General features: G+C 35.5%; 4 protein-coding genes across 5 annotated transcripts; all 4 read left to right on the top strand.

Annotated features, from left to right (window-relative positions):
- The first annotated feature begins 2174 nt into the window (after positions 1 to 2174).
- LOC113768452 (4-coumarate--CoA ligase-like) lies at positions 2175 to 7633 on the top strand. Its single transcript, XM_027312813.1, has 5 exons — positions 2175 to 3346; positions 4526 to 4724; positions 6574 to 6787; positions 6941 to 7043; positions 7152 to 7633. The coding sequence occupies exons 1-5, from the start codon at positions 2357 to 2359 to the stop codon at positions 7269 to 7271; spliced, it is 1626 nt and encodes a 541-aa protein (XP_027168614.1). The 5' UTR covers positions 2175 to 2356; the 3' UTR covers positions 7272 to 7633.
- A 2534-nt stretch (positions 7634 to 10167) lies between these two features.
- On the top strand, positions 10168 to 12524 carry LOC113769598 (probable E3 ubiquitin-protein ligase RNF217). Its single transcript, XM_027314105.1, has 2 exons — positions 10168 to 11151; positions 12076 to 12524. Exons 1-2 carry the CDS (start codon positions 10307 to 10309, stop codon positions 12146 to 12148), a joined length of 918 nt encoding a protein of 305 aa, XP_027169906.1. The 5' UTR covers positions 10168 to 10306; the 3' UTR covers positions 12149 to 12524.
- Positions 12525 to 12605: 81 nt separating this feature from the next.
- On the top strand, positions 12606 to 18812 carry LOC113769599 (probable E3 ubiquitin-protein ligase RNF217). 2 transcript variants are annotated; one of them, XM_027314107.1, is made up of 4 exons: positions 12606 to 12869; positions 16325 to 16466; positions 16861 to 17590; positions 18440 to 18812. In XM_027314107.1, the coding sequence occupies exons 3-4, from the start codon at positions 16911 to 16913 to the stop codon at positions 18501 to 18503; spliced, it is 744 nt and encodes a 247-aa protein (XP_027169908.1). In that variant the 5' UTR covers positions 12606 to 12869; positions 16325 to 16466; positions 16861 to 16910; the 3' UTR covers positions 18504 to 18812. The 2 variants fall into 2 exon arrangements, with proteins under 2 accessions (XP_027169908.1, XP_027169907.1); XM_027314106.1 differs by lacking the exons at positions 12606 to 12869; positions 16325 to 16466 and having other exon boundaries at positions 16490 to 17590.
- A 2206-nt stretch (positions 18813 to 21018) lies between these two features.
- LOC113767940 (probable E3 ubiquitin-protein ligase RNF217) lies at positions 21019 to 22114 on the top strand. The gene is made up of 3 exons (XM_027312146.1): positions 21019 to 21213; positions 21309 to 21766; positions 22045 to 22114. The coding sequence occupies exons 1-3, from the start codon at positions 21019 to 21021 to the stop codon at positions 22112 to 22114; spliced, it is 723 nt and encodes a 240-aa protein (XP_027167947.1).
- The last annotated feature ends 2493 nt before the right edge of the window (positions 22115 to 24607 follow it).

The raw sequence follows: 24607 nt of genomic DNA, 5'->3' as shown, positions 1-24607 counted from the left end.
TCGTTAAGTTTTATTTCGTCAATAAAAATAGAACAAGTCATTACTCAAACATTATACGTGCTCGTGAGTTTCAATTATATGTTTGTGTTTTCTTCTTTGTTTCCTCCTATCGAGGCTACATTTTTCAACAATTTTTTTGTCTTTCTTGTTTTATAATTGCTCAAAATTGATAAATGAGGACTAATTCAGATTAGCCTTGTTCGACCGGAGAGACAAAGGAAAACGAGTGTGTTTTGATTGCTGAATTATTTTATATAATATTTTATTTATATTATAAATATATTTTTTAATTTATTTTTTTATATTTTTAATTATTATTTTATCTCACATATATCATATCATAAAAAATACTACAATTACTCCGTTGAAACAAAATTTTCCCTTATAGGCTGCAGAGAGATATCTCTGCAGGTGTGTGTGTTTCTTAACTAGGGGGGGGGGGGGGGCTGCAGAGAGATACATGCGCCTAAAGTCTTTTAGTAAAATAATTCCAACAATGTGACTCGTATCACTTAGCCGGTCAATAATAAGATTATTATAATCAAATGCGTCAGACGTTTGTTTGGGGAAGATGTGGTGAATAATCCTCGTGGGGGCACCAATGATATGATGGTTTGGGCTGATGCGCTTGATTGGGACAGGGGGGCAGGAGAATAGGGTAAAGAAGCTGTGCCATGATACAACGGTACAAGGGGGCAAACAATAAAAATAACAATCACAATTAATTCTAATTTTTTTCTTACAAGTGTTTTCGGATATGCATCTTTTAATTTTGCACTTCCGACAAAATTTACTAGAAAATGAATAGCTGAATGTCTAACCTATCAGCAATGCTGTTTTTAGAAGTTTTTATAAAAAATATATATAATATAACGATATGATACATGTGAAATAAAAAAAATAATTAAAAAATACGTTTATAGAAAAGATAAAAAATTTTTTAAAGAAAACTCCAATCCGAACATATTTTTTATTTGGCTATTACATTTGGAATACATCATTCAAGTTATCATTTGGATAGGAGATTATTTGCCCAAATATATTTGCTTACATCACCATTACAATTTCCAATACACTTTTTTATCTTCTCAATTACCTTTTTATCTCACATACATCACATCACAAAAATTGTAACAGTAAAAATATTTCAAATAATTTATAATCCAAACACACTCAAGCCATTTCACACTCAAGACAATCTACCTCAAAATATGACGTGACCTTATAAATAACTCGCGTACTATGCCAACGTCATTTTCCTAGTTAAGGTGTTAACATTAGGAAAACAAAAGACAATAAAAAACATGAAAGTCATTCTAATTAGATTAATTTTGTTATCAAAATTTTAATTTTAGGGGAGATTTATATAATTTTATAAACTTTAGGAGAGGCTAGTAAAATTATTAGAAATTTCAGGGAAGGTTTCTAAAAGAAATTATCCCATGACTAAATGAACGTTGAATCCCACCCGCCGGCCGAACTCCGAAGGCCTTCTTCACGCTTCGTCATCAGCCGCTCACACCCCTCCGGCGAAGCTAATTGTGGTAGGTAAAAGCCAACGTGGAAAAGTCTCATCTACATAAGTCAACACATCATCATGTCTACCACCAAACCTTAATCCTTTAGGTGGTCCCATTTCCCCTGGCCCCACCCCCCAAAACAACCGTCCTCAACCAATTCTCAGTCTCTCGGGCCAGGGGACGGACGGCTTAGATTGGTAGTCATTTTTTTGCCCCCCAAACGCAATTTTTTTCTTTCTTTTTTTTTTGAATGGAAAATAATTTTGACATAATTGATATGTATGGTATATGAAATATATATTTTAATGTTGTACATCCATTGCTCTAATAATTTTGGTATTTTTAACATTATTGACGTGTACAGATTCACATGAACTACAATGTGACATATCATACGTGTGAAAACAAGAGTGTGACAAAAAAAAAAAAAAAAGGTATAAGATATCACAAATGTGGTATAATCCTCATATCTTCTTCTATATTCATTCAATTATAATTTATTCGGGTTTGAGAAGGGAAAGTAGCTAGCTCTCAATTCCCACCTACCACACGCCCACAAACCAAAACCCCCCGAATCAATCATGAACATCAAACATCTTTTCTCGGTTTTACCCCTGAACAACCCCCATATACCTGATCATCCTCCATTTCACCAACCAATCCCCTCCATCTACCTACAACAATATGAGCCCCGCATATTAATATTGCCCCATCTGCCCAATGGACTCCCAGGAGAGCAGAATAATTACATCGCGCCTCCTTTTGACTGGTTCCATTTCTTGAATCTCTTAATTTCTTCCCTAGCTTGTAGTAACCCTTCAATAAGCCCTTTTTCAATGGCTGTCAAAACAAAGCAAGAAGAAATCATATTCCGATCAAGGCTCCCTGATATTTACATCCCAAAACATCTGTCCCTGCACACTTACTGTTTCGAAGACCTTCCTAAGTTCAGATCACAGGCTTGTTTGATAAATGGCGCCACCGATGAAATTTACACTTTCGAAGAAGTTGAGCTCACAGCAAGAAGAGTTGCATCCGGGCTTAACAAAGTTGGTATACAGCAAGGAGATACGATCATGATCCTGCTGCCAAACTCGCCGGAATTCGTGTTCGCCTTCCTCGGTGCATCTTTCCGGGGAGCCATATCCTCGATGGCCAATCCATATTTCACCTCTGCCGAAGTCATAAAGCAAGCCAAGGCATCCAACGCAAAGCTCATCATCACGCAAGGCTGTTATGTCGAAAAGGTCAAGGACTATGCATGTGAAAATGGGGTGAAAGTCATGTGCATCGACTCTGCACCGGAAGGTTGTTTACACTTCTCGGAGCTAACCGGGGCCGATGAAAGGGAAATGCCGGACGTCGAGATCAGCCCTGATGATGTGGTGGCGCTGCCGTACTCCTCCGGGACTACTGGACTGCCCAAGGGGGTGATGTTGACCCACAAGGGACTTGTCACTAGCGTGGCACAACAGGTTGACGGAGAAAACCCAAATTTCTATATACACAATCAAGTGATGATGTGCGTTTTGCCTCTGTTCCACATATATTCGCTGAACTCAATTTTGCTATGTGGGTTGAGGGCCGGCACAACAATCTTGATCATGCAGAAATTTGACATAATTCCGTTCTTGGAATTGATTCAAAAATATAAGGTCACAATTGGGCCATTTGTGCCACCAATTGTTCTGGCCATAGCCAAAAGTCCAGAGGTTGATGAATATGACCTTTCGTCGGTGAAGACTGTCATGTCTGGAGCGGCACCATTGGGTAAGGAGCTTGAAGATGCTGTTAGAACCAAATTTCCTAACGCCAAACTTGGTCAGGTAAATGATATAGACTTACTACTAACTACTAGTATAACTTTTTATTGGTTTTAGGCAGGCATAGATTTTTTTTATTTCCCCTTGTTTAGCTTTCATTTCTTTTGGTGTACGACGTATGAGGAATATTTTTGTGGTGGGGGGGAAGCCACGGCACTGGAATTGGAGTGTGTGAATATGCACTTTCCAGCTAGTTTCTAGCACTCTTTTTGAAGACTGTATATTGGCAGAGGTTGAATTAAATGGGGGAGTGCGAAAATCAATTCACTTTTGTGACCTATATGAATTTCAGAACTGAGAACTATCATTTAGTTTAGGTTGCTCCGGGTCAGCATTGAGAAGGATATAGGACTGGAGTCATTAGTCCTATTTGATTGCTGATTGCGGGTCAAAATTACCATGATCTATTATTCTGCGTCCTACAATTTCTTTGTTAGCATCAACTTGGTTTTCCGCTTTTAGTTTTGGGTGTGGGAAGGATGAGGATGGGCAGGATCTATGTAATTTAACATTTTAGCTTTGGGAATTTAATGCTTGTGGGTGAATTTAATGTTTGGAATAATTACGGTAGCACTTTTTTGTGATTGTGATGTAATGAAGGTAAGATAAAAGGGTAATTGAAAATATAAAAAAGTGAATTGAAAAATATGTTTACGGTAAAAACAAAATATTATTTGAAAAAATTTGATATCCAAACATCAACTAAAGAATTAGACTAAGAACTATGCAGGCCCTACCAAGATGGGAACAAGAAAACAATGATGCAAAACTTCTTTGTGTGTGTTCTTGTGCGAATATGGTTAGAATACTTGTTCAAAAGTATAAACACAATATTAATTAACAACACATTCTACGTAAATTCTTGTGTGTACTCATACATGGTAACTCTTCACTGAAAGGGGAAGAAAAATCATTTTCATTTATGATTTATGCTCAATGAAATAGCTTTAAATATGCATTTCTTTCAAAAAAGTTTATATATTTGAGTTCAGAGTATACATAATTTAAAGCCACCGTGGTGACCCAGAAAAATTTCAACTCCACAGGAAAACCAAAGCCAAAAAAAAAAAAAAAAAAAAGAGGAAAGCTGATGATGCATGACTAGACGACATTAGGGAAAGTAGCTGATTAATTATCTGATTCAGACGAGGAACAAATATTAACGGTAGAAAATGCATGCAGGGTTATGGGATGACAGAAGCCGGCCCTGTGCTAGCAATGTGCTCAGCATTTGCTAAGGATCCATTTGAGGTTAAATCAGGCGGATGTGGCTCCGTTGTTAGAAATGCTGAAATGAAGATTGTAGATCCCGAAACTGGTTCCTCTTTACCCCGAAACCAACCTGGAGAAATCTGCATCAGAGGTGACCAAATCATGAAAGGTAGGTGTGGTTATAATTTTCTCTGAGGGACTCTTTCGTGTAGTTAATGGTGTCTTCATTTCTGTCTTTGGTGGGAAAGAAAAGTCTACGTCTTTGTGGCGGCTTCATGGTTTTGGTTTGCCGACGGACGTATGCCCTGTGCATATGGGACAAGTTAATTGCACCGAATCATCATTATTAACTCTCTTTCCTTCTCATCGTTACAAACAATGGCTACTACCCAATTTTTGACCAGGCATAGAAAATCCTTTTGGTAAAGACCATTAAAATCATAATATGAGGACCAGCAAATTTTTGTCCTTTTTGATTGAAGCATTTATGTTGGCATAATGAACCAAACTTTTAGCAATTTTTTCTTGTTGAGAACTGGCGTTTTATCAGGTGATTTCTTATTTAATATGTCTTGTAGGTGGTGACTCCCAAAAAAAAAGAAAAAGAAAAATGTACTTAGTATGTTATAAATAGGATGTTATGTGATATATATATATATATATATATTTAACAGAGTCAAAAAGAGTCTCTAAGGCTGCTTATTGGATCTTTATTTGTGTAACTATTTTTTTTACTTTAAAAGATATGAACAACATTGTAGGTTGAAATTATAACTCCAAAATTGGAGTTCTACCCATCCACCAACAAAAAAAAAAAAACTATGGTAAACCTAAAACTCGGAAAATCTAGGTTGTTTCGAGCTGGCGACTGATGGATCATAATTTAGACAAGGAACAGAATTAGGTAAACCTAACAATGAGAGAAAACAAAAGAATGCTTGTTAATCAAATACACAGAATCATTATGACAATCATCCGTCCTTTTGTAGCCAATATCATAAACCTCCCTTCAGGGAGGTTTCTTATAATATCACTTGACACTCTTAAGATTTTAGAAATATTACTTATCTTTCTTCATAATTGTAAAAAGACTATATTAATCCTTTCTGGACACATAATTCACAACACATCAAATAAATGGAGCTCAAAAATTAAAAAAAGAAAAAAGAAATAAAAGTCACTTTTTTCTTTTTCTCTTTGCATCATCATTCTCTCTTACTCATTTTTTGGATGACTATGAAATATTTTATTTATAAATTATAATAAATTGAATTTTGTTTATATTTTACTTTTTGTGATTGTGATAAAGTAAGATATGATTTATTTGTTTAGTTTGAATTGATTTTTATAATGATTGATACAGTTTAATGGTTTTAGCAAGAGTTGAGAAGATGTTGGAAAAAAATATAAATTCATAAGAAATCATTTTTAGCATATAAAGTTAAATTGATGCAAGTGTATATCTTTTCAAATTTATAATTTTATGGGGTATAACATTATGATGTGGTAGTATTACAAGAGATTGTTTTTGAGGTGATGGTTTTCTTGAAGTGAACAAAGTGGTCTAGGAATATTTTTATTTAGAAAGTGAAAGAGTAATTTAGGGTTTTTAAAAATTTTGTTACACAAATAATAAAAGTAAAGGAGGTAAGTGATAATTTTAAAACCTTTGGGATCCCAGGTGATATTAAAAGAAACCTCAGGGGAGGTTTCTGATATTATCCCTATTTTCTTTGGTGGATTTAAAAGTTAAATGTTGGTCATAGTCTTGTTTTTCCTGGGCAGAGCTCAAGAAATATAGCAGTAAAACTAGTAATTCTTTTGGCAGCGAAACTTAAATTTGTTTCAATCACTCACCTAAGAAAGAAAACTAACACGGATAATTAGTCCTGTCAATTTTTGGGGGTCGGGAAAGAAAGTCATCCTACTACAGATCTTAACAGTGTAGCAGTACAAGTTTTCCTGGACGGGAGTGATGAAACCCGAGTGACCTGTTTCTTATTTTGCTCACTGTCTAGGCTATCTTGATGACCCTGAAGCCACAAAAGCAACCATAGACGGAGATGGTTGGTTACATACAGGTGATGTAGGCTACATTGACGAGGATGATGAACTTTTCATCGTTGATCGCCTTAAGGAGCTAATCAAGTACAAGGGGTTCCAAGTCGCACCCGCAGAACTTGAAGCCCTGCTCCTCGCTCACTCTGACATCTCAGATGCTGCTGTTGTCCCGTAAGTCGAAAGTGATTAATTACCTTTAGACAAAAGGGGTGTCAATGTTGTTGTCATCAAGACAACAGTTTATGTCCTTAATTACCACCATGCTATGTTTTTTGACTATCAAGTGAAAAAGCGATCCTTAGCATTGTTGTTGGTCAATTTCAGAATGAAGGATGACGCAGCAGGCGAAGTTCCAGTTGCTTTTGTTGTGAAATCAAAAGATTCCAATATCACCGAGGATGAAATTAAGGAATATATCAAGAAACAGGTCATTCCATTATAGTAAAGCTGGATATTCAATCGTTGTTTTTGAGGTTTTTGCTGCTTTCAGGCCATTAAATTGGCGTTCTTTTTTGCTGTTTTCCGTGGTGAGCAGGTGATATTCTACAAGAGAATAAACCGTGTGTTTTTTGTTGATGCCATTCCGAAGTCACCATCTGGCAAAATCTTGAGAAAGGACTTGAGAGCAAGACTAGCTGCTGGCGTGCCAAAATAAGCAAAGGCAACAGCAAATTGGCAGCTAATCCAGAGGACATTATAGCGCAAAAACATCTGGAGTTTTGATGCGGTGCAACTGCAGACAAGGCTCTACAGCTGCCGATTATGGTGTGTAATTGTCGATTTAGCTGCCCTTTCGGAAGAGAGACAAAATATCTGCAAATCTTACTAAGACTTTGTCCAATTTTCATATGCTTGGTGGAATTTCTCTGAAAAAAGAAAAGACAAGCACTACTATTTCATGAGGCAATTATTTTATTTTTTTCCCTGAGTGATTTTCTTTTTTCGGTTAGAGGAGTAATTGTTTCGTGTTAGCAATGTTCGTGCCATGGCAATGAATTAATTACTGGTTCACTTGCACGAGAATTTTGAAGTGATTTGGGTGGTAGGGGAAATTAAAGAAAAATAGAGCGTCTTAATCGGCAGTTAGAGGAAAATTTCTAATTCCTATAATTAGTATGTGACCAAAGTTGTGGTTGCATCGTTCCTGTTATATTAATGGTACTTTTATATGATATGAATGTCCAACTTCTTTTTAAAAAAATGGAGTTCGGCATAAATTCTACGGACCTTTTGTTTTTCTTGAGAACGATAAATTTGATGGACCTTCTGAAAATAATAATTCTGAAAACTTTAGAGTTATTTTCCCACAAGGGGATTATGATCTAAATACAGGGAAAAAAAAATATAGTATACCCTATTGGCTATTACAAAAAAGATAACTTTACCTTGGCAAAATCTTCAAACCAGTAAAGGAATTCATAGTTATTACAAAATTGTGATTTACCAAAAATAAACGAAATCTCTTTTTTTTTTTTTATATATAGAAAAGTACCTTAAGTTTCCTGAAGAGCTTTGGATGTTTATAAGGATATAAGACTGTGTCCATGGAACGCAGAAATCACCAGATTTGAGTCTTAAAAATAATAAGTAAGTTTCTATAGCCGTATTGGAAGCCAATAGAAGTAGTTTCTAAATTTGGAAACGAACTCCATTCAATTTTCAATTCTTACCATTTCCAGAAAAAAAGCGCAACATTAGGAAGTCTAACAGAGTCAAAATTCTAGTTGTACGAGGATGTTGAACCATAATCACTCTCTATATAAACAATGACATCTAATTTCTTACGTATCGAATTGCTAGGTCCTCCTCCTGTCTGTTTCAAGATTTGATTGTAATTACTCAATTACATGCTTTTCTTGATATTGTGGGTTTTTTCTTCTTTGGGTTTTTCCATAAGCAATTCTATGGCTCACTCGAGAAATTCTTCATCTGGTGATGGAAAACAAGTGCTAAGCTTACCCTTTGGATACAGATTTTACCCTACCAATTATGAGCTCATACGTTATTTGAAGCATAAGATTCTTGAGAGAGAGCTTCCTGCAGATATTATTCCAACCATTGATGTATATTCGCATAGTCCTGATCAACTTCCGTTAGGTAAAGTTCAATTGTACCCGTCTGTTGGAATACCTTTGCGGTTTGTCAATTTCATGCAAAATTAGATTCTTGTATTGGTTCCTGCAAAATAGCAGCATTCTGCATCGAGGAGGAGTTGTGGCATTACATTACATCTTCTAGCAAATCATAGAGCTTTGCACAATTCTTGATCTTCTAAAAATTGCATTACTCGGGTGTGAGAAGGTTGACAGGGGAACAAAAAATGTAGAAACTCCACAATTTTCTTCTCCTCGGCAACACAAATTTCTATAAATTCCAACATATAATTGTATAATTTGGTGAGATTGATCAAGAAAAAGGGGAAAGGAAAGGGGTATAGGTGAAATTTGATATATTGGTCCAGAGTAGAGAAGTCATTTGACAAATGGATGGCTCTTTAAAGGAAGGAAGAAATGTTAAACCACAGGGAAGTATCATATAATTGACATCCTTTACCAGAATGACTTATCCGCCCTCCCTTCCCTCTTTGGTTTTCTTGATCAATGTCATCCATTTATACAATTTTATATTGGAATTGACTGATATTTTTGCTATTCGGGAAACTCGTAAAGTTTGTTTTCAGTTCCACTTCTAAACTTTTTTTTCTTCTCATTTTCTTAACCCACTAGAGGGTAAATTTGTATAAATGAAAGTGACAAAATAGTAATCAACTTAGAAAACCCACACAACATTCGGTGGGTGACTCTCGAAAACGTGCCTTCATCTTGCACTTTCACCCAAAGTATAAAGCGGTACTAATTATTAGATTTGAAAAACACTAGGCCTAGTTGTTAAACCATTGGAGAGCCAAAAAAAAAGAAAAGAAAAAGTGCGGTGTACGCTTTTCAGAGTCGTGAAAAGAGTTTTTCCGAAAGGAAGGTATATTTTCCTTCTTTTTTTTTTCGACCATCTAAGGCCTTGTTTGACAAGCAAGTTTTTGGTTAAGTTTCTCTGCTATAAGTTTTTTAACAACTTTAATTACAATAATTTCAAAAAACTTCTCAAACTTTTTAAATTATACATTTCAAAATATCCAAGTATTTATACACTTCAAAAATTTTTTCTACATCTTCTACAGTAAAATTTTAGATAAATATCCAAAAAATTCACTTGCGAAACGAGACCTAAGTTTGCAACCTATGAGTTTTTGTATTGTATTACCCAAAAAAAAAAAAAAAAGTTTTTGGAGAAATGCAAATCACAAATTCCCACCATAAGTTAATGCCACGGAAAGTTTGAACGCAAGCACGATAAAAAGGGCTTGTCGGAAATTTTGATAAAGCCGAAAGTAACGCGGTTACTTGAACTTATACGCTCGATTTGATAACAAATTGTAGGAAATAATCCAATTGTAATTGTACGGAACATCTTTCAAATTGGCTTGACTTGAAGTCAAAATGTCGAAGATAAAGACACCGAAAAGACGAGTCACAAACAAACTCCCGGAATTCCAATAAGAGAAGGCTGCTTCCAAGGTAAGCCATCTGAAGAATCTACATATTACTCATTTCCTATCCAAAACCCCCATTTTCTAGTAGTTTACTTCATCCTAATTCCTTCATAGACAAAAAATTCCCTTGTTTCTTATGCGTTATGGCTCAAGAACCGGCATTATTGGATCTCTCCTGTGATGATTTTTACTTGTCTGCACTTTTTCGTGAGACGGATGAATTAGATTCGGAAGATGATCAGATTTTTCCCGTATCAGATGTGAAGTATGCTGAAGGATTGCAGTTGCAAGAAGCTCTAGTGGCTTCGATGCTCCCAGAACCGTCTCAGGGTTATTCGACACTTAATATTGCTGCTAATGCTGCATCATCATCATCATCAGCGAGTTTTAAAGTAGAACAGGCAGAGGAAGCAGTGACAGCAGAATCGGGCGAATCTTCACTGAGTTTTTGTGAAATTTGTGTGGATAGAAAAGAAAGTGATCAGATGTTCACGATTCAAAGTTGCGGCCACGTGTTCTGTAACGAATGCATTAGCAAACATGTTGCAGCCAGACTTGAGTACAATGTACACGGTATCAGGTGCCCTGCAGTGAATTGTGGGAGGGCGATTGAGTTTGATTCTTGTAGGTCTTTTATGCCTAAAGATGTATTGGAAAAGTGGGATGAGATGCTTTGTGATGCAATGGTTGATGCATCTCAGAAGTTTTATTGTCCTTTTAAGGATTGTTCGGCGATGTTGGTGAGAGATAGCGATGAAGTTATTAGGGAATCCGAGTGTCCTGTTTGTCGGAGATTGTTTTGTGCTCGATGTCATGTGCCGTGGCATCCTGGGGTTGATTGTGAAGAGCTCCTCAGGCTGAATCAGGATGAAAGAGGAAGGGAAGATCTTATGCTGAGGGAGCTTGCCAAGGCGAAAAGTTGGAACAGATGTCCTAGATGCAAATACTACGTCGAAAAAAATCAGGGCTGCATACACATGACTTGCAGGTCAGTTTCTACTTTCTAGTGCTCGTCACTCCTGTGTTTGGGAATGGTGATTGTACCATTACTTTTATTTTTTTTTTGTTTCTAGAATCTTGTTGTGGCTTCCTCCTTCTATGACTAGTATGGGTGATCCCTTGATTATCACAGCCTAGCCTAATCACAGAGCATTGTTCAAAGACCAGAACCAGGAACTCACAATCTCCCAAACCTGGTTGAGTGTCATTGTAATAAAAATATGCTTACCACTGATTGAACCATTATAAGAAATTAGCAATTGAAACTTGATGTTTATTGTATCAAATCTTCTTCTAAAAATGTTCCTCCTGCCTCCATTGGCTTCACTTTTTTTTTTTTCTTCTCCAAAACTTCTCAATGCAAAGCCCAATCTAGGTCTAGAATTGTCTGATCCATAAATGTGTTTTGTGTGGCACAAGAGAAAAGGGATAATAGGGAGGAACATAAGAAAGAGGAGAGCTCGAAGAGGTGGAAAGATGTGGGATTTGCAGAAGCAAGTGCAGGGACGTTGCTCTTGATTTGATCCCTGTGGTATATTACTTGATGGTTTTGTACAATAGAGAAGCGCCAAGGAGACTGATAAGTTGCGATAGATAGTTGTCGGGAGAAATTAACTTCCGTATCTTAATTCCAGAATTCATTTTACACCAAGTTATGTAAAAGATTTTCTACCGGAAAAAAATTTTCCTGACCTTTTTGCAGCCAAACACCAGAAATTGAAGAAAATATTTTCTGGAAAAGATTTTCAGTCCAGACAAACAGACCCTGAATCAAAATTATCCATTTCTTTATCTTTATCTGTCTATGCATTCGAGGATCCTGGATGATTCAAACAAACAAATCCTACATTCAATACTTGAACAGAAACAGATGGGAAGTTGAAAAATGTCTTCTTTATGAGTGGTGATGCAGGTGTGGATTTCAATTCTGCTATGCTTGTGGAGAACCTTGGAGTTCAACTCACGGTGGTTGTCAGCAAACATAATTTCTGCACCTCAGCACGAATCTTATGTACAAGTTTCAACTTAGTTTGTCTGAAGACCATTGATTATGGGGAAGCATCTATAGTACTATCAACTCAAAACTTGAGACTCTAGCAAATGGACAACTATAGTAGCAGTGCACAAGTAAAGAATGTACCGGACGTAAAAAGGCGGTTGAAAATATAAAAAAAAAAAGGGTTGAGAAATGTGTTTATGATGTAAGCGAAATATTATTTGAAAAAATTTGGTTATCCAAACACACTTTTTGTTACTAGGTTCCAAGACTTGATCTGGGCTTGATGGATGTTTTGTTGAACTAAATTGAACTGAAATGGAGAAGAAATTGCTTGTTCAATAAGGTTGTCTGTTCTACTTCTATTCCTTTTCCTTTTCCTTTTCTTGCAGCATCATGTGACATGAAAAGAATCAATTTAGAGCTGGTTGGTTAATCGTAAGACGTTCCCTTGCATCTCTCACTTTGCCTTTCCATGCCCTTTTTATTTTAGTACGTTTGTTCCCAATAAAAAATACAATAGAGTCAAGGAAGTTGGGAAGAAAAGCTCCATGGAAGCGGAGCTGTCGATACAGACTTATGGGCCTGGAAGTCATAGGTTGGGGGCCTTGGAGCTGGAAGCTTTGGGACCAGGATGGATGCTACATTTAGGGTTTGGGGCGCTTAACGTCAGCATATCAAGGAAGGATGTAATACGTTGGTCATATAAGGTATTTATAAGTCTACACTAACAACCTTGCTCTTATGTCTTTTAACACTTCAAACTTCCAAGATAGACTCTCCATGTAATTCTATTTCATATATTTCACCAAGAATTTTTGTTAGCGTTATATGCATTATGATCTTGAAACTTCAACTTCCAAGATAGACTTTCCATGTTATTTTTTTTCATACATTTCACCAAGAATTTTGTTAACATTATATGCATTGTGATCTGAAACGTTGTGATTTTGCCGGTTTTAGATACCACATAAATTGAAATGGTTCTTCTTAGGGCTTGCATACCCTAGGTAGATTTAGACTCACTTAGGGGCAGTTTGAAATTGCAAATAAAATGTGCTCACCGTTTCTTAAATTTAAGAGCATAGGTTTTGGACATTTAAAGCAATTCTTTCTAGCTTAAAATTCAAAAATAAAAACAATTAACTTTAACAATTTTATTATAATTTTTTAACTAAATAAAGAGATAAATATTTTTTTGTAAATTTAAAATTGCAGATTATCAAATAGAAAAAGTACTTATTCAATTAAACGCCCGGACAATTACTTTTAGTCAAAGAATTTTATTATCATATTGTTTGGGGCGTATACTTGAATAAGGATTTATCAAGCATTTAATAAGTACTTTCATTGGTGAAAGTTCTATTCATTGAAGTGCTTTTAGATAAAACTACTGCAACTCCAAACAAACAGGCTTTTAAATGGTTCTCTTAGTCGTATTGAACAAATAATTAACGGTTAAAGAGTGTTCGGAAGTTCTAGAATCACAATAATTAATGTTGAAGGAGTAAAAGTATAAGATGGACGTATTTTGAACCTAAAGTATCTGAGTGTTTGTAATCCATTTAGCATTTCTCAGCATATTTTCCTACAAAATACCCTCAAAAGAGTTAACAGGGGGGAAAAGAAAAGTTTACAGGTCAAAGTAGAAACTTCACAATTTTCTTCTCGTCGGCAACACAAATTTCTATAAATTCCAACATATAATTGTCTATTTTGGTGAGATTGATCAGGAAAAAGAGAAAAGGAAAGGGGTATAGGTGAAATTTGATATTTTGGTCCAGAGTAGAGAAGTCATTTTGACAATAATGGATGACTCTTTAAATGAAGGAAAATGTCAAAGCACTGGGAAGTATCATATAATTGACATCCTATACCAAAATGACTTATCCACCCTCCCTTCCCTCTTCGGTTTTCTTGATCAATGTCATCAATTTATACAATTTTATATTGGAATTGATTGATATTTTTGCTATTAAGGAAGAATTAATGGCACTTGTAAAGTTTTCAGTTCGACTTCTAAACATTTTTTTTCCTATTTTCTTAACCCACTAGAGGGTAAATTTGTATAAATAAAAGTGACAAAATAGGAATCAACTTAGAAAACCCACACAACATTAGGTGGGTGACTATTGAAACGTGTTTGTTTCCTTCATCTTGCACTTTTACCCAAAGTATAAAGAGGTACTAATTAGTAGATTTGAAAAACACTAGGCCTGGTTGTTAAACCATTGGAGAACCAAAAAAAGAAAAGAAAAAAGTGCAGTTTACCCTTTTCAGAGTCGTGAAAAGAGTTTTTCCGAAAGGAAGGTATATTTTTCCTTTATTTTTTTAACCATCCAAGGCCTTGTTTGGCAGGCAAGTTTTTTGACTAAATTTGTCTGCTACAAGTTTTTTAACAACTTTAGTTATATTAATTTCAAAAAACTTCTCAAAAATTTTAAACTATACACTTCAAAATATCCAAAAATTTACACACTTCAAATTTTTTTTCTACAATTTCTACAATAAGTTACAGTAAAATTTTAAACAAACACCCAAAAAATTCACTTACTAAACAGGCCTAAGTTTACAACTTATGAGTTTTTGTATTGTATTACCAAAAAAAAAAAGGTTTTTGGAGAAATGCAAATCACAAATTCCTACCATAATTTAATGCCATGGAAAGTTTGAACGCAAACACGATAAAAAAGGGCTTGTTCGAAATTTTGAAAAGGGATAATTCACAAACCTTCCTGAGATTTATAACAATTGCACTCAACTCCCCTCAAGTATTACAAATTACACCAATCTCCCTTGTCACAATAAAATGACTATAATGACCTTCACTTAATAAATAATTCATAGTATAATGAAATAAGATTTTAAAAAAACAAAGAGAAACCTGACCTTTTCAGCGATTCTATTAACAAGTTACAACCAACAACGATTCTCTCCCACTTATTATCACTTTATTCTCATCCGTTAACCCCTTTCTCCTATAATTCGATCTCAAATTACCACTAATTATTGCCTATAATTGCAGCCAATCACATCACAAGTGATCCCTTAAACTCTACTATATATTCCTATTTTTCCTTTTTTCTCTTTGAAATTGCCAAATCATATGTTTAGTTGAGGGATTGGATTTGATGATTGAAGTAAAATCCTATTTCATGATCAAATTAAAAGGAGATGAAAAGCCACACAATAATAATGAAACAAATAATGCAATCATTGGTCAAAAGAGAAGAGGGATTGAAATAGGTAAATTTGCTAATTTGTCTATCATCCATCTAAAAAACTTTTTAAGATGTTAATAAGTACATTTCTATTTCTTTTTATACTTGACAATTGTTGGTTGTGGTTTCACTATGGAGATAGAGCTTCATCTCTGTATTTAAGCCGTTAGCATGTTTGGAGATTTAATGGTAGGTTAGATTATTTTGTTTTAAGTAGATGTAGGCATTGGGTTTGAAGTTTGGGGTGTGATTAGTTATAAATAAATTTTGATTTTTGGCAAAATGAATTTCTTGGAGATCTCTATAGTCATAATGATGCATTTTTTTAAAAAAAATTTGATTAATCCCATCCATGCCTAAATCTCCCATAAGGATTGTTTCCAAGGCCATTACGTGGTTCATGTAGTTGGAGTTAAACCACTTATATGGAATCAAACCATGGTATCCTATGTTGAAGATTATGCAAACACAATAACAATTGATTTGCAGTTTGACCACATGGAACCATATGGTGAGAATATTTTTGAAAAATGGAACAAATCTTCAGAATTGAATGCATGTTTTGGGAGAAACAATTTTATGAATATGATGATGGAATTGTTTGGGTTTAGAATTTGAAATTACACTATTTGTTAGACTATTTTGTTAGTATAGTGGTTTTAGTTGAAATATGAAAAAAAACAATTGGCAAAATAATTTTTGTTTTATTTTTGTACAAAAAAGGGTAGTTTAGGATTTTTAAGAAAAAATATAGCCTTCTCGGTCTATATTATTATATATATAGTAAAAGCAAGGGAGGTAGGTGTAATTTAATAAACTTGAGTGGAGATCTCTGCAATTATCAGAAACCTCCCTTATACGGTTTCTGAAATTATCCCTTTTGATAAAGCCGAAAGTATTGCGGTTACTTGAACTTATACGCTCGATTTGATAACAAATTGCAGGAAATAATCCAATTGTAATTGTACGGAACGTCTTTTTTAAATTGGCTTGACTTGAAGTCAAAACGTTGAAGACAGAGACACCGAAAAGACAAGAGGCACAAACAAACTCCAGGAATTCCAATAAGAGAAGGCTCCTTCCAAGGTAAGCCATCTGAAATAATTTGCTAGGCTCCTTCCAAGTTATTCCAAGTTAAGCCATCTAAAGAATCTGTTAATTTGCTAGGCTCCTTCCAAGTTATCCCAAGTTATTCCAGGTTAAGCCATCTAAAGAATCTGTTAATTTGCTAGAAGGAGTCATTCCAAGTTAAGCCATCTGAAGAATCTACATATTACTCATTTCCTATGCAACACCCACATTTTCTAGTAGTCTACTTCATCCTACTTCCTTCATAGACAAAAATTCCCTTGTTTCTTATGCCTTATGGCTCAAGAACCGGCATTATTGGATCTCTCCTGTGATGATTTTTACTTGTCTGCACTTTTTCGTGAGACGGATGAATTAGATTCGGAAGATGATCAGATTTTTCCCGTATCAGATGTGAAGTATGCTGAAGGATTGCAGTTGCAAGAAGCTCTAGTGGCTTCGATGCTCCCAGAACCGTCTCAGGGTTATTCGACACTTAATATTGCTGCTAATGCTGCATCATCATCATCATCAGCGAGTTTTAAAGTAGAACAGGCAGAGGAAGCAGTGACAGCAGAATCGGGCGAATCTTCACTGAGTTTTTGTGAAATTTGTGTGGATAGAAAAGAAAGTGATCAGATGTTCACGATTCAAAGTTGCGGCCACGTGTTCTGTAACGAATGCATTAGCAAACATGTTGCAGCCAGACTTGAGTACAATGTACACGGTATCAGGTGCCCTGCAGTGAATTGTGGGAGGGCGATTGAGTTTGATTCTTGTAGGTCTTTTATGCCTAAAGATGTATTGGAAAAGTGGGATGAGATGCTTTGTGATGCAATGGTTGATGCATCTCAGAAGTTTTATTGTCCTTTTAAGGATTGTTCGGCGATGTTGGTGAGAGATAGCGATGAAGTTATTAGGGAATCCGAGTGTCCTGTTTGTCGGAGATTGTTTTGTGCTCGATGTTATGTGCCGTGGCATCCTGGGGTTGATTGTGAAGAGTTCCACAGGATGAATGAGGATGAAAGAGGGAGGGAAGATCTTATGCTGAGGGAGCTTGCCAAGGCGAAAAGTTGGAACAGATGTCCTAGATGCAAATACTACGTCGAAAGAAATCAGGGCTGCATACACATGACTTGCAGGTCAGTTTCTACTTTCTAGTGCTCGTCACTCCTGTTTTTGTGAATGGTGATTGTACCATTACTTTTTTGTTCCTTCTTTTTTTGTTTCTAGAATCTTGTTGTGGTTTCCTCCTTCTATGACTAGAATGGGTGATCCCTTGATTATCACAGCCTAGCCTAATCACAGAGCATTGTTCAACACGACAATCCAGGAAAACGTATATGTTGTAGGCACAGGAAAGAGGAGCAATAGAGAGTAATAATGGGCCATTGAAGGCCTCGGGAATTTTTAGAAAACTAAAACCAGAAATTTTTTTCTTCTCCAAAACTTCTCAATGCAAAGCCCAATCTAGATCTGGAATTGTATAATCCATAAATGTGTTTGTGTGGCGCAAGAGTAAAGGGATGGTAGGGAAGAACATAGGAAAGAGGAGAGCTCGAAGAGGTGGAAAGTTGTGGGATTTGCAGAAGCAAGTGCAGGGACGTTGCTCTTGATTTGATCTCTGTGGTATATTACTTGATGGTTTTGTACAATAGATAGTTGCGATAGATAGTTGTCGGGAGAAACTAACTTCCGTATCTTAATTCCGGAAGTCATTTTACACCAAGTTATGTAAAAGATTTTCTACCGGAAAAAAATTTTCCTGACCTCTTTGCAGCTAAACACCAGAAATTGAAGAAAATATTTTCTGGAAAAGATTTTCAGTCCAAAACAAACATGGTACCCTGAATCAAGATTATCCATTTCTTTATCTTTATCTGTCTATGCATTCGAGGATCCTGGATGATTCAAACAAATCCTACATTCAATTACCTGAACAGAAACAGATGGGAAGTTGAAAAATGTCTTCTTTATGAGTGGTGATGCAGGTGTGGATTTCAATTCTGCTATACTTGCGGAGAACCTTGGAGTTCAGCTCACGGTGGTTGTTAGCAAATATAATTTCTGCACCTCAGCACAAATCATATGTAAAGTTTCAATTTAGTTTGTCTGAAGACCATTGATTATGGGGAAGCATCTATCGTACTATCAACTCAAAATTTGAGACTCTAGCGAATGGACAACTATAGTAGAAGTGCGCAAGTAAAGAATGTACGCTGCCTAAAAAAACGGTTGCGAATATAAAAAAATGGGTTGAGAAACATGTTTATGATGTAAGCGAAATATTATTTAAAAAAATTTGGTTATCCAAACACATTCTTATTTGGATAGGAGTTTATTTGGATGATTTATTTGAGATAATTACTGTAGCAATTTTTGTGGTGTGATGTATGTGAGATAAAAAGGTGATTAGGAAGATAAAAAGGTGATTGGAATTTGTGAAACACATTATTTTGTTTCAAATCTTCTCAATCCAAACACCCAAGACTTGGAGTATCAATTACAGCATTCAGTTTTGTTTGGAGTATCTATCATTTATCAAACGCTAATGACCAAACTCTTTTTTATGCTTTTAAATGGGTCTAAGGAGCTTAATTTGAAGATTGAACCGGATTCATTTGACATTTAGACCAGCAATAGTTGTTTTTAAGTTCTTTTTTTCCTGTTTTTTCTTTTTGACAGGAAGTCGGTTGTTAAATTACTGTCCCGCTTCTATGTTCATTTAGTGTTCCAAGTCAGTGAGTTGAAGTTTGTGTGACCTGATGACCACATATAGTGCTCTAATATATTAATTGATGTATATTTTATCACTAAGTTAAAGGGACAAATAATCACGTAAGTAGATTATATGTATTAATAGTTACGAAATCTCAAAGAAATAGATTCGTCGTATGATAATTTTTCATTGTATGATAGTTACTCGGGTTTATTTTATCACTAGATTAGACTTAAATAGATTGAATTTGTTTTTAATTTGAGACTTGTGATGTGAAGGAATCTAAACTCTATAAACACCATAGCTCCTAATCTTTATCACCACTCTGAACGATGGATATGTGTTTTTCACGTATATTGATTAAAACAACATAATATAAAATAAAATTAGGGATAACGTTTTGGAGGGGAGGAATGGATTGAACGGCATCGAGAGAGGGAGGAGTTTCAAAACCTCTCACTTACACCCATAAAAAAAAAAGTTTAAAAAGTGAGGAAAGACATACAATAGAGTTAAGAAAGTTGGGAAGATGGGCTCCAAGCTATGGAAGCGGAGTTGTCGATACAGACTTGTGGGGGCCTTGGAGCTGGAAACTTTGGGACCAGGATAGATGCTACATTTAGGGTTTGGGGCGCTTAATGTCAGCATATCAAGGAAGGATGTAATACGTTGGTCATATAAGGTATTTATAAGTCTACACTAGCTAACAACCTTGCTCTTATGTCTTTTAACACTTCTAACTTCCAAGATAGACTCTCCATGTAATTCACCAAGAATTTTTGTTGGCGTTATATGCATTGTGATCTTGAAACTTCAACTTCCAAGATAGACTTTCCGTGTTATTTTTTTTCATACATTTCACCAAGAATTTTGTTAGCTTTATATGCATTGTGATCTGAAACTCTATGATTTTGCCGGTTTCAAATACCACATAAATTGAAGTGGTTCTTCTCATACCTAGGTAGATTTTAGACTAACTTAGGGGCCGTTTGAAATTACAAAAAAAAAAAAAAATAAAATTAGGAGCAGAGGTTTTGGACATTTAAAGCAATTCTAGCACAAAATTCAAAATCGGTGCTTTTAGAATAATTTTTGTGTTTTGAAAAAAAAATAAAATTAACTTTAACAATTTTATTATAATTTGTTTAACTAGATGAAGAAATAAATATTTTTTAGACATTTAAAATTACAAATTATCAAATAGAAAATGTACTTAATCAAATATATGTCCTAAACATTTTAATAATTGTTTGGGGCGTATACTTGAATAAGGATTTATCAAGCATTTAGTAAGTACTTTTACTGGTGAAAGTTCTGTTCATTGAAGTGCTTTTAGATAAAGCTACTGCAACTCCAAACAAACAGGAGGCTTTTAAATGGTTCCCTTAGTCGCATTGAACAAATAATTAACGGTTAAAGAGTGCTGTTTCCTTTCTTTACAAATATAAAAGCATCTTTTTAAGATGGCTAGGACTTTGTCAAGAGTAATAAGTCCTAAACAACTCGATTAAATTCAATAGAATCAACCCAACCCAATTTATATAAAATGAATAAATAGAAAAACGAAGCATTGGCCCCACTACCATTGCAATATTACGTCCATGATTAAGAAGTCTGGTCTGGTGTTCATGTTAAAGTGTGGATTTCAGCAGTGTTCAACCAATTCTATGTACCTGCTTTTAAAAGATTCATCTCTAAAATTCAATGAAGTTTACCAATAGGAAGCAGAGGATGAGCAATCTAACAATTAATATATCCTATTGTAGTTAACTTCTACTTAAAGTTTAAGACTTAGACCGAATCAACGTACTTAAGATTTATTTTTTCTTGATGAACATGTAGTCAACTTTGATGGAACGCGTACTAAAATATCTGCGTGAAATCGTTGGAGGAAGTGCGGAGAGTAGGTTAGAGGTATCAGATGCTGAATATGCAGAAAAATTACAGGTCGAAGAGGCCCTGCAGGCTTCTCTGGCCAATCTTCAGATATCCCACCACAAAAGTCCATCATTTAAAGCCAAACAGGCTGCAGGTGAATCACAAACAGTATACTGTGAGATTTGTATGGAACGAAAAGAAAGGCACGAAATGTTCAAATTTGAGACCTGTTCTCACAGTTTCTGTTGTGATTGCGTATCCAGACACACGTCGAGGCAAAGATCCAAGAAAACATTCATATGATAACTTGCCCGACTTTAACTTGTGACCACATCATTCAACCTTTTTCTCTCAGGGGTATAATCCCTGAAATTGTTTTTGCTCGATGGGAAAAGGCCTGGAATGAGGCAACAATCCCCGATTCACAGAAATTCTATTGTCCGTTCAAGGATTGCTCAGCCATGTTGCTGAATGACGATAAGAAGGGAAAGATGATCAGACAGTCCGAATGCCCAGTATGCCGTCGATTGTTCTGTGCACGATGTTATGTCCCCTGGCATGGTGGTTTCAACTGTAAACAATTCCAGAAGCTGAAAGTGAATGAAAGAGGCAGCGATGATCTGAAGGTGCACGTCCTTACTAAGGAGAAGAAATGGACCAAATGTCCCAACTGCAATTATGTTGTTGACAAGGTTGCAGGATGTATTCATATGACTTGCAGGTCAGCTGATTCTTTTGCTACTATAGTGCAATATGTCTATAATGTGATATTTTTCTTCCCTTCTTTCTTGATCTGATGATCTGAAAGATCCAAAAATAACTAATATTGTAGAATTCCAGTCCATACTCAGTGTCCCCAACTGACGAATGCTTGTTAGACTAGAATTTGTGACATCTCATATGCTGATCTCGATGCTTCATTTCAAGACCCTTCTTTAATAATCATTCACGCTCTCTCCCTTTTTTTTTTTGTTTGGTTTGGCGTGCTGTTGCATGCAGGTGCAAGTTTGAATTCTGCTACAAATGTGGATCAAAGTGGAGTGCAAGACACTGGCGTTGCCAGGCATGAACGATAGGATCATACTCATAGTTAGTAAGACTGGTTCAGCTCCAACTAATTTGGATAGAATCCATTGTATCTATCTCTTGATAACTGTATTCCAAAGCAATGAAGTTTCAGTAGTGTTTGTCATTTTTGATTAGTACTGTGTTGGCGACCAAGGCGCCTTTCACCAAGCAATTAGCAACTATTGGGTAGATTTTATATTTTAGCTTCTTATTCTATCCAAAAATCAAAATTTAGATGCAAAATCGATCGAGAATATTTAAAAGGAAATTCAAAATCAAAGTTTCAAATCAGGTAAAGAGTTGGTAGGAATTAGCTGTAATTAGTCTAAGAATACAGCTATATAATTAGTCTAAGATAGCTGCTGTAATTAGTCTAAGAATACAGTTATATAATTAGTCTAAGATAGCTGTTGTAATTAGTCTAAGAACACAGCTGTATATAGTCTGTAATTACAGACTATATACAGCTGTACATGGCTGACCATTTAACCTAGTTACTTGTATAAATAGATCAATGAAATATGAAAAACATACTTTTCAGCATAATTAATAACTTGGTATCAGAGCATTGGGGTTTTTTTCCTTGCTCTCCTCTTCTCTGAAAATTCCAGCCATTCTTTCAATAGCCCACAGTACTGAAATTTCTTCTCTAAAACACTAATCACATCACAATATGTCAACCAAACCTGATGTTGAATCTCCTAACAGCAAGAATCTCTCCACTCTAACCATACAAGATGCTTCTTCTTCCATCCACATTAAATTGGATGGCATTAATTATCGAGTTTGGTCCAAAATTTTGGAGATGCATATTGCTGGAAGAAAAAAAAAGGGCTATATTAATGGAAAAAAGGCTGCACCAGCAGTAGATGATTCAAGTTATGATGAATGGGAAGCTGAAGATTCTCTCGTCAAATCTTGGCTTATTAATTCAATGAGTGATAATATGATATCTCACTTTGTACAATGCGGCACAACAAAGGAAGTTTGGGATGCTGTAAAAAGAAGTTACCTTGATGTATCAGATTCCTCTGAAGTTTATGAACTAATGAAGAAGACTTTTCATTTACAACAAGATGGTCGGCCTCTAGCAGAATACTACAACGAATTAAACTCAACATTTATGGAGCTCGATTATCGACGGCCCTATGACATGACATGTGCTGCTGATAAAGAAAAATATAGAAATCGTATTGCTGAAGATCGAGTTTATATTTTTCTTGCTGGGCTTGATAATAAGTTAGATCAAGTTCGCAGCCGTGTTCTAGGTACTTCTCCTTTACCAAGGTTAGAAGAAGTCTACTCCATGGTTCGTAGAGAACTACAAAGACAAGTTGCCATGGGAGCAGAATCACACTTTGAGGCTTCAGCTCTAACTGTTCAAAAGAGCACTCCTATTGCCATTAATGGAAATTCTACAGCCTCTCAGTCTCGATTTTGCACCTACTGCAATAAGAATACACATACAATTGATGTTTGTTGGAAAAAGCATGGCTATCCAGAATGATATAAACTTAAGCAAGCTGAGAGAAAAAATAAAAAATTGGTTCATAATACTGTTGCTCAAAATGTTGCTGCCATAGACACTACTCCATCTTCTGTGTCTCATGTGTCTCGAGCATCTTCTCAAGAAGGTATTTTTGGTTTGTCCGATATTTCTGCTCATCCTAGCACTTGGATTATTGATTCAGGGGCTACTGATCACATGACTAGTAACTCTTCTATCATTGACTCTCTTACATCTTCACCTGTGAAGTCTGTACAGGTTGCTAATGGAAATTTTACGCCAATCATAGGCGCTGGAAATGTGTCTCTTTCACCAAAGTTTTCTATGTCCTCTGTTTTACTTGCACATAAACTCTCAAATAATCTCCTCTCCATTAGTAAAATAACAAAGCATCTTAACTGTTCTGTCATTTTTCACTCTACTCATTGTGTTTTTCAGGACAATCTTACGAAGATGACGATTGGCATTGGTAAGGAGAGGGATGGTTTATATTACTGGGAAGACAATCGAAGCATAACAATATCTACTCGAGGTTTTCAAACAAAAAGTGGGACATCAGACATAGAAAGAATAATCCTTTGGCATCGTCGACTAGGACATCCATCTTTTTCTTATTTAGAGCATATGTTTCCTAAGTTATTTTTCAATATTTCAACTTCTAGCTTAAGATGTGAACAATGTGTTTATGCAAAAAACCATCGTGTTCCTTTCAAAGTTAGTTTTAATAAAAGTGTCACTCCTTTTTCATGTGTTTATACTGATGTGTGGGGTCCTTTCTCAACTACTTCTACTTCAGGACATAAATATTTTGTATCTTTTATTGATGACTGTACTAGAGTCAGTTGGGTATATTTGATGAAATCTAAGAGTGATGTTTGTCATATTATTCCTCAGTTTTATAACATGATTCTTACTCAATTCAACACTAGAATTAAGGTTTTTCATTTCGATAATGGTCGTGAATTTGTGAATCGATCTCTTGCTGAT

This window comes from Coffea eugenioides, chromosome 4 (genome assembly GCF_003713205.1).
Source record: "Coffea eugenioides isolate CCC68of chromosome 4, Ceug_1.0, whole genome shotgun sequence".
Taxonomy (NCBI): Eukaryota; Viridiplantae; Streptophyta; class Magnoliopsida; order Gentianales; family Rubiaceae; genus Coffea; species Coffea eugenioides.
Note: the sequence above shows the minus strand (reverse complement) of the source record. Positions and strands in the feature narration are given on the sequence as shown.

Excerpts from the sequence above, each read along its gene's own strand:
- LOC113768452 (XM_027312813.1), top strand. The coding sequence starts at position 2,357 with ATGGCTGTCAAAACAAAGCAAGAAGAAATCATATTCCGATCAAGGCTC. Across the intron at positions 3,347-4,525 it reads CTAACGCCAAACTTGGTCAG|GGTTATGGGATGACAGAAGC; the intron begins GTAAATGATATA and ends AAATGCATGCAG. Across the intron at positions 7,044-7,151 it reads AGGAATATATCAAGAAACAG|GTGATATTCTACAAGAGAAT; the intron begins GTCATTCCATTA and ends CGTGGTGAGCAG.
- LOC113769598 (XM_027314105.1), top strand. The coding sequence starts at position 10,307 with ATGGCTCAAGAACCGGCATTATTGGATCTCTCCTGTGATGATTTTTAC. Across the intron at positions 11,152-12,075 it reads TGCATACACATGACTTGCAG|GTGTGGATTTCAATTCTGCT; the intron begins GTCAGTTTCTAC and ends GTGGTGATGCAG.
- LOC113769599 (XM_027314106.1), top strand. The coding sequence starts at position 16,746 with ATGGCTCAAGAACCGGCATTATTGGATCTCTCCTGTGATGATTTTTAC. Across the intron at positions 17,591-18,439 it reads TGCATACACATGACTTGCAG|GTGTGGATTTCAATTCTGCT; the intron begins GTCAGTTTCTAC and ends GTGGTGATGCAG.
- LOC113767940 (XM_027312146.1), top strand. The coding sequence starts at position 21,019 with ATGGAACGCGTACTAAAATATCTGCGTGAAATCGTTGGAGGAAGTGCG. Across the intron at positions 21,214-21,308 it reads CTGCAGGTGAATCACAAACA|ACACACGTCGAGGCAAAGAT; the intron begins GTATACTGTGAG and ends TTGCGTATCCAG. Across the intron at positions 21,767-22,044 it reads TGTATTCATATGACTTGCAG|GTGCAAGTTTGAATTCTGCT; the intron begins GTCAGCTGATTC and ends TGTTGCATGCAG.